At 35.1% G+C, this 12,885-nt stretch overlaps 1 protein-coding gene across 5 annotated transcripts in view; it reads right to left on the bottom strand.

The window, feature by feature from the left end:
* ATR (ATR serine/threonine kinase) overlaps positions 1 to 12,885 on the bottom strand; it is a 112,839-nt gene that overhangs the window by 28,205 nt on the left and 71,749 nt on the right. For all 5 annotated transcript variants that reach the window (XM_070466643.1, XM_020887137.2, XM_070466641.1 and 2 more), the window contains 6 exons: positions 11,829 to 11,920; positions 6,742 to 6,833; positions 6,328 to 6,505; positions 4,779 to 4,958; positions 4,197 to 4,356; positions 2,235 to 2,414 (listed from right to left, as the gene is read on the bottom strand). In XM_070466643.1, the coding sequence (XP_070322744.1) occupies positions 2,235 to 2,414; positions 4,197 to 4,356; positions 4,779 to 4,958; positions 6,328 to 6,505; positions 6,742 to 6,833; positions 11,829 to 11,920 (882 nt within the window). The remainder of the gene's footprint in view (positions 1 to 2,234; positions 2,415 to 4,196; positions 4,357 to 4,778; positions 4,959 to 6,327; positions 6,506 to 6,741; positions 6,834 to 11,828; positions 11,921 to 12,885) is intronic.

The following is a 12,885-nucleotide window of genomic DNA, read 5'->3' as shown; positions in this document are numbered from 1 at the left end:
ATATTTTATTAGTTTCACCATAATACTTTTTAAATTTACATCTATTCTTATCTAATCAATGAACTTTTCTTTTTTGGTGGGGTCATTTATATATTTACTTCCGTGAAGTTTTCTATTCAATATTAAAATTGAGCTATCTGTATTTTTATTGCTTTTTAAGAGTTCTTATTATATTCTGGATATGAGTCTCTTGTCATTTATATATTGGAAAATATCTTGTAATCTACAGCTTGTCTTTACATTCTTTAAAAAATATTTATATTAGGGGCTTTCCTGGTGGTTCAGTGGTAAAGAATCAGCCTGCCAGGAGATACTGGTTTGATCTCTGATTTGGGAAGATCCCACATGTTGTGGAGCAACCAAGCCCATGTGCCACAATTACTGAGCCTGTGCTGTAGAGCCCAAGAGCTGCAACTACTGAGCCCACATGTCACAATTACTGAAGCCCATGTGCCCTAGAGCCTGTGCTCTGCAACAAGAGAAGCCACCGCAATGAGAAGCCTGCACACTGCCACTAGAGAGTAGCCCCTGCTTGCTGTACCTAGAGAAAAGCCCACACAGCAATGAAGACCCAGCATGGCCAAAATAAATAAATAAAAGTATTCATAATTATTAATAAATATATATTTATTTTAAATTGAAATACAGTTGATGTATAATATTATGTTAGTTTCAGGTGTACTACACAGTGATTTGACATTTGCATATACTATGAAATGATCACTATAAGTCTAGTAACCATCTGTCCCCATACAAAATTATTACAATATTTTTGACCATATTCCTTACACTGTATATCTTCATGACTTATTTATTATAACTGAAGGTTTGTACCTCTTAATCCCCTTCATCTATTCCCCCCCTCCACCCACCTCCCCTCACTCTGCATTTACCTTCTTAATGATACCTTTCCATGAACAGAAATTAATAATTTTAATTTAGTCAAATTTATTAATTGTTTCCTATTATGGTTGTTCCTTTTGGTCTGTTTAAGATGTCCTGAGCTACCTCTAGGTTTGAAGATACTCTCCTATGTTCTATTTTGGGAAATTTATTATTTTGCCTTTTACATTTAGATCTATAATCTCCTTGAAGTTTATTTTTATGTTGTAAAGAAGACATAAAGTTTGATTTCTCCCAAATAAGATATCCAAATGACACACCACCATTTATCGCAAAGAGTATTTCTCACAATTCTCTAATATCATCAAGAATACATTTCTGAGTTCTCTCTACTGTCCTACTGGTTGTCTAACCTTACATGAACACATCATTTGGAATACTATACCTTTATAATAAGTCTTAAAAATACATGCTGGTTATTCTCAGTTGTTTGCCCTCCCAAACTATAGTTGTCACACTTAATTATTTTCTACCCTGCTCTGTGTCCCAAAAGACTGACACTGTTGATTTATATCAGTGGGCCTATTTGCCTTCTGAAAATTGTTTTTTTTTATAGTTTCCTCGTGATTATTCCTGCCTTAGCAGCTGTTTCCATCTGGACTTTACATACAGTTTTAGTTATAAGTATGTATATTGGTATTTAGTCAAAGAATCTAGAACTTTTCATTTAACTCCTTTTTCTCAGGTAGCCTGCCTCACAATTCTAGCCATCTGTCTTATTTTATTATTCTTTATCTTTTATATTCTAAGTTTTTAGGGCTTGTTTTTTTTTCTGTTCCTTTTCTAACTCCTTGAAATTGATTCTTAGCTCATTAATTTTGAGCTTTTATTTTTTTCTAACATATATAAATAAAATTTCAAATTCTCTTTAAGAATGGCTTTAGCTGAATCCAAGTTTTGCTATGTCTTATTTTTATGATCATTCAGTTCAAAGTATTTTTAAATTTCTATTGTAGTTTTTTCTTTGACCCATGGGTTACTGAGAAGTATCCCTTTTGTAACACCATCTATGTAAGTCTTACTTTCTAGTAAGGAAGGTATTCATTGTGTTCAAAAATTTTCAGGCTAGGATATGGTTAACTTTGGGGAGGAGGGTGAAAGGGTAAGTTGAGGAGTGCTAATACTCTACTTCATGACATGAGTGGTGGTTCCATGATTATATTTATTTTGTGATAATTCCTCCAACTATATACTTACGTTACATACTCACTAAAAAGTCAAAAAAGCTTCCTGGCTATTTTTCTACATGTTCTTCCATATGGAATTTAAAATAACTTTTCTGTTTTCAAAAACAACAAAAAAGTGAGAAATTGCATTATACATACACTTACCTTATATTTTTTCATAATTGCATTGCTTTCAAAGTTAGCTGTTTCTTCCATAAAACGGCCCACTAGTAGTGTAGCTCGACCATGGATTAACATGTTCTTACCCTCAGGTGGGGTTTTATTTTCAGGAAAACATAACTCAACACCCTTTTGAAGAACAATTAGTGCCTGGTGAACATCACCCTGAAAGAAAAAAGGCAATAAAAGATTTTTAACTTAAGAACAAATTTTCATATTCTGAAAAGTAAATAATATTGTTAGAATTTACAGTTCATTAGGTATTGTATGTATAAATCTGTTTGTAATTTCATGTTCATCCTGCATTTTCCTTCTATGAAAGTAAAATCCTAAAAAGAAATTATTGCTTCATTTCATGTAGAACTCCTATATTCATTTATTCACTTTTTTTTTTTTACAATCAAAGTATAGGGCACTAAAGATATAAGTAGATGGTTAGAAATAAACATAAATATGTCAAAATCTCCAGTTTAAAAAAGTTCATTGTCAAGTGAGGAAATAAACTATAAAACAACAACACAATGTGCCAAGTGCAATTAACAGAAGAATATACATGGGTGTTATGGAAGTGTCTGCTAAATCTACCTAAAAATATAAGAAAATAGAGTTGAGCTATGGTCAGGCAGGATAATCAAATGAGGAAAACCTGAATTAGATCTTAAAGAATGAACAGTAATTTTCCTGGCAAAGAATTCAGTGAAGGACTTTCTTGGTAGAAGGAACAATGATTTTAATTGGGAGAAGGCAAGTAGTCTGGTTTTAGCTGAAGACTGAAAGGTTTGTGAGATAGTGACAAATGAAGCCAAAGAGGAAGTGTGGACTCAATGAGAAAGAGCCTTGTGTACTTAGTAGAGTTCTGACTTAGCCCTAAAGCTGCAAAGAATACTTTGAAGGATTTTAATGGGGGAGCAGTATGATGCAGTGTGCACTTTAGAAAGAGGATAGACTGTAGTAATGAACACCAAGAAGTGGTGAGACCTCAAGGAAAAAAAAAAACCTGTTAATATTGTCAGAGGCTGTAAATGCTAAGGGCACGAAGGAAAATAGTAAAGATAAAGTAAGAGAGAAAGGATTCAAAAGATATTTTTAAGATACATTTAGTCTTCCATTAGATGTAGAAAGTGAGGGAGAGGAAGGGCCAGATTTCTGTCATAGATAAGAGGATGTGCCAGAGCTCTACTTAGACAAATTGGGACTATGGGAGGGGAAGAGACACTGAATTTTACATACTGAATTGCATTTTGAGCATACTGAGTTTAAGGTTCTACAATATACACATGGACTGTCATTAGTTCTGAAAATGATTAAGATACTGACTAATGCAGGCTCTGCCTGCCATAAGCTATGCCTCTGTTAATTCTAGACTGGTGGCAAGCATGAAGAGATGTAAGGAAGAGTCATTTAAATCTGGGGCACAAGTTCTTCAAGGAGTTTAGATATTTAAAAAGTCCCCTTCCTACAACTGTAGCTTTAATCTGAGGACTGCTGAGAATTTTTGTTCTGAAGCTAAGCCCTTCCTGACAGACTAGATTAAAAGTGGATTTTCACAGCAACACTGGAAAATCTACACAAAACTAATTATCTGCCAAGAATGTAAGTAAGGACAGGGTTATGCTCACTTAAATATTTTTTAAGTACCTACTACATGCACTCATGTAAACATATAGAAGGTAAAATCAAAGTAAAAATTGGTCATTTCCCTCAAGAAGAAAATGAAAGACAAGATGAAAACTGAAAGAACTGCATTTTCAGTCTTAAAATGGGAAAATATTTGGGACTTCAGTACAGAAGGAAGTTTCTTCCAAATGATGGTAGATAAATGATGCAGAAAGGTGACAGAAAAGGAAGGTTCTGAATTTAGATGAGGGATCATCTCTGTCAGGACTTTGTAGGAAGTACCCAATCTACAACAGAAGATATATAAGATGATGGGCCCTTGGCCATTACCTTGGACCATAGCCACTTTGCTCTTTCCACATATAGTTCAGCGAGTCGTGAATCTCCAGCATTGAGGAGAGCATTATAGGCTGTCTGGTGGTGACCAGCCTTTCGAGCTACTCTGGCACTCTGTAGCCAGCATTCTCCAACCATTTCACTATAATCTGGTCTAAAGAAATGTGACAAAACAGAGGGAAAAGAGCATTTTTAAGTATATTCAATAATTTAATTGTACTATCCCTTCCCAATATGGAACCCTCTCAGTGTATCTTTTCAAAGGAATCAAGAAGATTAATTTGTTAAGACTAATTTTAATTTTCTTAGAGTTCTCCACTGTTATCAATTACAAGGCTAAGAAGATTTTACTACCGACTGATACCTGTACCTCCCTCAAGTGTTTTTAATATCCAAAAATATGATATATAGCACATAAAAGTAATTTTTAAGTTCTAGGTTCAACTATATAGTGCAGTCTTGGCAATTGACAATAGAAAAAAACAGATTCAGAGACAAATTAGGAAAGACAAATACTCCAAATTATACGAAAATATAATACACAATAACTGACATAAAAAAAAAGGTGTGTAAAACCTTTTGTTGAGGCTTAATAAAGCTCTCCGGAGAGCCAGAATAGGCTCTTTCGCTCTGTAGGAATTCTGGGTCATTTCTAGTCGGGCTACCCAGTTTAGTGAATCTTCTTGAATACTGTCACCTGGAGTCTGGTGAAAGAGTGGCTTGATGCTATGCTCCAACTCACACAACATGTGCAATCTGAAGACAGACAGAGCCTATATTAATATCTTGTCATATATTTAGTTACATTAATCTGACACATAAAGCATATATTTTAAACATGAAGAATATGGAATGTGAAGTTTTCTTTGTAAGAACTTTAATCGATATATATTCTTGATATATAAACACTAACATTTATAATGTTTCAAATTGAGTATAAACACCAATTTATGTTGATTTGAATATTTAGTGCTATGCTATGATTCCCAGATTACCCTAATTAAACTGAAGAAGGGTATATAAAACTAAATTCAAATATATGAAAGCCATTTGAATGTATAAAATTCAAATGTATAAAGAAGATAATGTTGTTTAGTTGCTAAGTTGTATTCAACTCTTTGAGACCCCATGGACTGTATGTAGCCTGCCAGGCTCCTCTGTCCATGGGATTTCCCAGGCAAGAATACTGGAGTGGGTTGCCATTTTGTTCTACAGGGGATCTTCCTGACCCTGACCTGCATCTCTTGCTTGGCAGAGGATTCTTTACCACTGAGTTACCTGGGAAAACTCAGAATAAACATTTCTGTATATTGCTGGTGCTATTATAAGAGGACCTGGTATGGTAGATGCCAGTAAAAAATTGTGAAATGAATATAATTTTAATTATTCTTTTTCCTCAGGCTGATGAAAACATTTGTGATGCATTCATACCAGCTTCTTCCCATTTCTATGACAGCATTCAAGCATACAGTTGAGTAGCTACAGAGCTAAATTAATCTCAGTGGTCCAATCTCTGGTTTCATTAAGCTATTATCAAAGGGGCTGATACAAATTTTAATAAACTTTTCTGGACTAAAAAAAAAAACTGCTTATTTTTCAATTTCCTATAGTTCAGTTATAACATGTTTTATCATTTTCTTCAGGTAAATTAACAGACCTAAAATGTTTTCCATCATTGCCTTCTTTACCTCTAAAAGGCAATATTCCTTGTGAGTAATGTAATGCCTACATTTAAGGGGGGAAATTTGAGCTGGGAAATGTCAAATGCATTTCTAAATGAGAAAAAGGAAAAGGAACCAAAAGTACTGACACCAATGTGCCAGGCAGAGTAGGTGTCTAGTTATTTAGGCTATAAAGAAAAGAAATTATGATACTATATTAGGATAAATGTAAGATACTTTTACAATTTTTTAGCAGTCTCATAATTGCCTTTCTAATTAAAAGGATATACATTTTTAAAAAAACTATAGATAGGGTGATTGTGAGGTTAAAAAAATGCAAGAGCCATTTTGTGTAGCTATGCATGACACCAAACATACTATCACTTATTTAGTAAGCACAAAATTCCAAGTCAGTCATATGACACCTACAAACCAGGAGTATAAAAATGGAAACCTCAAAATACCTAACAATATATTCATATCCACGTTGATAAGAGCCTCTTTCAAAGCTTGCAGCTGAAAGCGGCACAATTTGCTCTGTTCTCACTAGTTTCAATGTGTCATAAAAAACTGTGATATCTCTTTTCTTAGCTGATAATAATAGCTGTCCCAGTCTGACACTCCATGTTGTAGATTTCCCATCTGAAAAACAATTGACAAAGAGTCAAGGATTGCCATGATAGCTGTCCCAGAACAAGCTTTATTTCATTTGGTAAAACAGTCAACAGAAATTTGGAACAGATGCTTTCATTCCACTTTGAACTAAACAAGGCAATCATAAGAAAAGCTGACAGATTAATTATGAATATTGCTTCACTACTTAGGTCTGAATATTTATGTCATATTAAAACTGGTTATTTTTTAAAAAGTAATTGTACCTTCTGCCAAATAGTTTTCTACTAAATCCCACTGTGACAGTTTCCAAGCTGCTTCCACCCTGTATGTGTTTAATTCATCTGTCCATTCAGACCTATTAAAAGAAATCCATATCAATTAAACATTTATTTAAATTTAAGGTGGTATTTACAGACTTTTCATTGGTTTAAATACTCTATTTATTATATTTTGTACTTAAGTATAAAATAATTAATTTCTATCTGCAACAATCCCAATTTTAATCTTTCCAGTCCCCAAAAATATTTTTTCAATGATTACAATTGAAATTGTATTTTACAGCAATTACAATTGAAATTTTCAATAATTACAATTGAAATTGAATTACAATTTCAATAATTCAATTATTTTCAATAATTACTTCTGATAGGGCTATTTAAAAATATCATTTTTGACAAATTTGCCATATATTAAATCAGAATTAATGCCTGGATAATTACAAAGAACAGTTGTACGATTAGCTGCAGGTTTAACATTAACAAAGAGCACGGAGGAAAAAGAGCCAACTGAACATATATGTATCACAGCTAAGTAATTCTAATAACCTGGGATTTTGAACTAAATTTAAGACAAAAACACAGAAACTGGTGGTGTGGATTGAGCATTAGGGAACACAGGACACTCAGTAAGGGCATAACCAAGTTACACATTATGTGTCAATAGTATAAAAAAAGATACAAAATTAGCTACCTAAAATACTTCTCTATTCTTAAATTATTTTCAGTTACTTTAAAATTGGGGTTTGTAAAAGCAGTATGAGATAGGTTACTATTTTTTCTAAGCATCCTACTTATGTGATACTAAGATGGCTAGTGATATTTAGATCATGACTATATAGAAGAAGCTACACTTTCCCCATGTTTCTTCTTTATTAAATCATATTATGTGAATACCGGCTATATGTTAGACCTTAGGCCAGGCACATTTTTCCATTTAATTAGCTAATAACACCAAAATGTACCCATATCCCCATATTATAAATAAGGTAACAGATTCAGACAGGCTGGGATCAATGCCCTTAAAAGCCCTCTTTGTTCTTTATGTGGTAAAAATAAAGAAAGCATAACAAATGAATCAATTAATTATTTAAAAAAAATATAAAGTAGCAGCATAAATACTGAATATTTTCTAATTTCTGAATACTACCAAAAATGATTTAGAACAAAGCTAAAAGAAACACAACAGAAATATAACTTTCAAAAATCCAACTTTGAATAACTTCACAAGTTTATTACAACATGCTGAAGTATCAAAAATTTTAGGATCTAAATCTGAGTAGAATTAGCAAGAGCAGCTCTCCAGAGGGGACTGTTGTTTTCGTTCAGTCACTAAGCCATGTCCAACTCTTTGCAACCCCATGGACTGTAGCACATGAGGCTCCTCTGTCCTCCACCATCTCCCAGAGTTTGCTCAAACTCAAATACATTGAGCTAGTGATGCCACCCAACCATTTCGTCCTCTGTCATCTCCTTCTCCTCCTGCCTTCAATCCTTCTGAGCATCAGGGTCTTTTTCAGTAAGTCAGCTCTTCACATCGGGTGGCCAAAGTATTGGAGCTTCAGCTTTAGCATCAGTCCTTCCAATGAATATTCAGGACTGATTTCCTTTAGGATTGACAGGTTTGATCTTGCAGTGCAAGGGACTTTCAAGTGTCTTCTCCAGCAACACAATCTGAAATTATCAATTCTTCAGCTCTCAGTCTTCTTTATGGTTCAACTCTCACATTCATACATGTCTATTGGAATAGCTTTGACTATATGGACCTTTGTCAGCAAAGTGATGTCTCTGCTTTTTAATGTGCTGTCTAGGTTTGTCCGAGCTTTAATTCCAAGAAGCAAGTGTCTTTTAATTCCATGGTTGCAGTCACCATCTGCAGTGATTCTGGAGCCCAAGAAAATAAAATTGTCAATGCTTCCACTTCTTCCCCTTTTATCTGCCATGAAGTGATGGAACTAGATGCCACGACCTTAACCCAGAGGGTCACACCAAGTACTGTACCAAATGGCCATAAGGATCAGGCTGTGATAACTTACTTCCATAAATGCATTAAAAAGATGACTATGTACTGCTGTATTTAAAATGGATAACCAACAAAGGACTTACTGTACAACAAGGGGACACAGCTCAATGTTATATGGAAGACTGGATGAGAAGGGAGTTTGGGGGAGAATGGATACAGGTATAATAAGCATGGCTGTGCTGTCTACCTGAAACTGTTGTTTCATTGTTAATTGTTAATCTGCTTTAACATTGTTAATCTGCTGTACTCCAATACAAAATTTAAAAACAGAAAAGAATGTGTAGTTTAAGCACAGTCAATAATTTTGGAGAAATATTTGTTTAAACGCAAGTATTCTCCCCAAGAAAAACACATCCCCTCAATGACCACTTGCACCAGTAATATAGTATCCTTTGTTGAATACTGAAGCTTGCCTTTTCACAGCCCAATGATCAGGAGGCTCTATGTACCCCAGATCCAAAAAGAAGAGCATGCAGTGTGCATCATAAGGAATTAAGACACATTGTTTGAGCCACAACAAACTTTCCCAAATTCCTGAAACCCTTTTATTCATCAGGTCTCTCAAATAATCTGGAGAAACAAGTCTAAAACATATATCCAATCTTTCCCTGCTTCTATAAACCTTTTTTCCCCCATCATTTTATAAATTCCACTACTTTGAAACCACATAACTAAGACTGAGTTTCTCTGCTCTCAGACACCGTAGAACAATGGTCTTTAAAATCATAGTTTGGAATTTATAGAACCTGTATTTAGAAGTACTGCATGAACTAACTAAAAACAGTGGTCTGTGCTCTTTGGTAGAGTAAGATGATCCCATCCGTTTGACCAGATCTCACTGTCCAGACACTCACATAGAGCCAGACATCCTGGAATGTGAAGTCCACTGGGCCTTAGGAAGAATCATTAAGAACAAAGCTAGTGGAAGTGATGGAATTCCAGTTAAGCTATTTCAAACCCTACAAGATGATGCTGTGAAAGTCCTGCACTCAATATGCCAGCAAATTTGGAAAACTCAGCAGTGCCCACAGGACTGGAAAAGGTCAGTTTTCATTCCAATCTCAAAGAAAGGCAATGCCAAAGAATGTTCAAACTACCGCACAGCTGCACTCATCTCACACGCTAGTAAAGTAATGCCCAAAATTCTCCAAGCCAGGCTTCAGCAATATGTGAACCATGAACTTCCAGATGTTCAAGCTGGTTTTAGAAAAGGCAGAGGAACCAGAGATCAAATTGCCAACATCCGCTGGATCACTGAAAAAGCAAGAGAGTTCCAGAAAAACATCTATTTCTGCATTATTGACTATGCCAAAGCCTTTGATTGTGTGGATCACAACAAACTGTGGAAAATTATTCAAGAGATGGGAATACCAGACCACCTGATCTGCCTCTTGAGAAACCTATATGCAGGTCAGGAAGCAACAGTTAGAACTGGACAAGGAACAACAGACTGGTTCCAAGTAGGAAAAGGAGTATACCAAGGTTGTATATTGTCACCCTACTTATTTAACTTATATGCAGAGTACATCATGAGAAATGCTGGGCTGGAAGAAGCACAAACTGGAATTAAGATTGCCTGGAGAAATGTCAGATATGCAGATGACACCACCCTTATGGCAGAAAGCAAAGAACTAGAGAGTCTTTTGATGAAGGTGAAGGAGGAGAGTGAAAAAACTGGCTTAAAGCTCAACATTCAGAAAACTAGATCATGGCATCTGGTTCTGTCACTTCATGGCAAACAGACGGGGAAACAGTGGAAACAGTGGCTGACTTTATTTTGGGGGGGCTCCAAAATCACTGCAGATGGTGATTGCAGCCATGAAATTAAAAGACGCTTACTCCTTGGAAGGAAAGTTATGACCAACCTAGACAGCATATTAAAAAGCAGAGACATTACTTTGTCAAGAAACATCCATATAGTCAAGGCTATGGTTTTTCCAGTAGTCATGTATGGATGTGAGGGTTAGACTATGAAGAAATCTGAGCGGCGAAGAATTGATGCTTTTGAACTGTGGTGTTGGAGAAGACTCTTGAGAGTCCCTTGGACTGCAAGGAGATCCAACCAGTCCTCCTAAAGGAGATCAGTCCTGGGTGTTCACTGGAAGGACTGATGTTGAAGCTGAAACTCCAATACTTTGGCCACCTGTTGTGAAGAGCTGACACATTTGAAAAGACCCCAATGCTGGGAAAGATTGAGGGCAGAAGGAGAAGGGGACGACAGAGGATGAGATGGTTGGATGGCATCACCGACTCAATGGACATGGGTTTGGGTAACTCCGGGAGTTGGTGATGAACAGGGAGGCCTGGCGTGCTGAGGTTCATGGGGTCGCAAAGAGTCGGACACGACTGAGCGACTGAACTGAACTGAACTGAACACTGTCCTGAAAAGTCATTTGGGGTCTGGCAAACATGTTAAGGAAAAAGGCTTTCAGCTGGCAGAGCCAAGGAAGTTTCAAAAGCAAAACCAACCTTCCTAATTATTCTTTATATTAAAAGAAATATGCATGACTTAATCTTTGCCACATACAAGCACTTTTTGGGGGGTATCATTTGGTTTGCTATAAGAAACCTATTTTCTTTAGGAAAGAAAGGTTGTTTTCATTTTTATTAGTCTTTTAGGGGAAAACAACCCCTAAATTTTAGAGTGGTATTCTTTAATTCAGTCACAAAATTTCCCTCTCTCCAACACATAAAATAACTGATGCTGATTATGTAGGCAGAGCTTAGATACCCTTTGGAAGTATGAATATGAACTTCACCCATAGTAGGTAAAGACAAGCAGGTTCCTGTCATAAAGCAAATTTAATTCAAAGATGATTCTTTGCACAAAAGATAAGCTGTTAAGTGCTAGACTGACTTACGAGAGAGAGAGTAGGACAAAATACTTTTGGTGCTTATGTCCAAAACCATGAAAACAGAAATGATTTCATTACTTTAGTAAACATTATTTCAACCCAATCAGTCAATTTAAAATTTCCCATTTCAAAACAATACAAAAAAAAAATTCTTTTAAAAAGCATTACCTGAAAAAAAAAAAAAGAAAAAGCATTACCTGTTAGCATGCACTCCATTCACCTGAGTGATTACAGTAGACAGTTGACCAAGACCTAACATGGACTTCACAACACCATGATAGTGAATGATCTGGAAATTTAAAAGTATTTAAAATAGCAATTGTTACTTCAAATACATCTTAGGAACCAAAAAGTGTTTAACTGCTAGTCCTTAGAAAATGCTATCTTCTTCACTGAGCCTACCTTTCTTAGTTTAACAAGTGACTTGCTTGGCTATATGGCAGACTCCTCTGCCGACATCCTATACACATCTGAATTGGTTTTTTCTTAAATTCAGACAACCTAAAAAATATCTCAGATTGAATTTATTATTTTTCCCAGATAAGGTCTAATTTTTGGCTCAGAACAAATATAAAAGTAACAGTATTTCTTAATACTTCGTTTAAACACTGTCATTATTTCTCATGTAAAAATTAAACTCAAAGGTTACAGTATTATTAGTATAGATTTTAGGCTATAGAAACTGAAAAGTTAAATAGGATTATGAAGTAGTCTTTAAAATTGAGAACAAGATTGTGAAAAATAAAAGCCCTATACACTGAACTTCTGAGAAAATGAATACGCCAATTATGACAAAAAAGGAATACCTAAGATTAGAGAGATTCTAAGCCAATATTGTAAACCAATGATTCTAAACCTCTTTCCTGTTCTAATATACATGAGATACATGACGTGCCCCCATTAGTAACTGTAGCTCAGTGATACTAAGGGATCATTTCAGAGACTCCCAGATGGTGATGGGGCATGTGTAATCTGAAAAAGTTTCTTATGCTATAGAGAATCACCATTATTATTAAAAATTGATGCAAATCTTATACTTTTAATAGTAAAGCTAAATTACATTAATTTCAGAGTAACTGAACATACAGCTTAAAACTAAGTATATTCCACAATAAATCTCATTCATTTGGGGGATTTGTAAGGTCATAGAAATTTGGTACTGGAAAGGATGTTTGAGATCATCTAACATGTCTCTAATTTTATCAATCAGGAAACTCAAGTTCAGAGATGGTTAAATATTTTCCAGACACAGAG

This window comes from Odocoileus virginianus, chromosome 4 (genome assembly GCF_023699985.2).
Source record: "Odocoileus virginianus isolate 20LAN1187 ecotype Illinois chromosome 4, Ovbor_1.2, whole genome shotgun sequence".
In the NCBI taxonomy this organism is placed as follows: Eukaryota; Metazoa; Chordata; class Mammalia; order Artiodactyla; family Cervidae; genus Odocoileus; species Odocoileus virginianus.
Note: the sequence above shows the minus strand (reverse complement) of the source record. Positions and strands in the feature narration are given on the sequence as shown.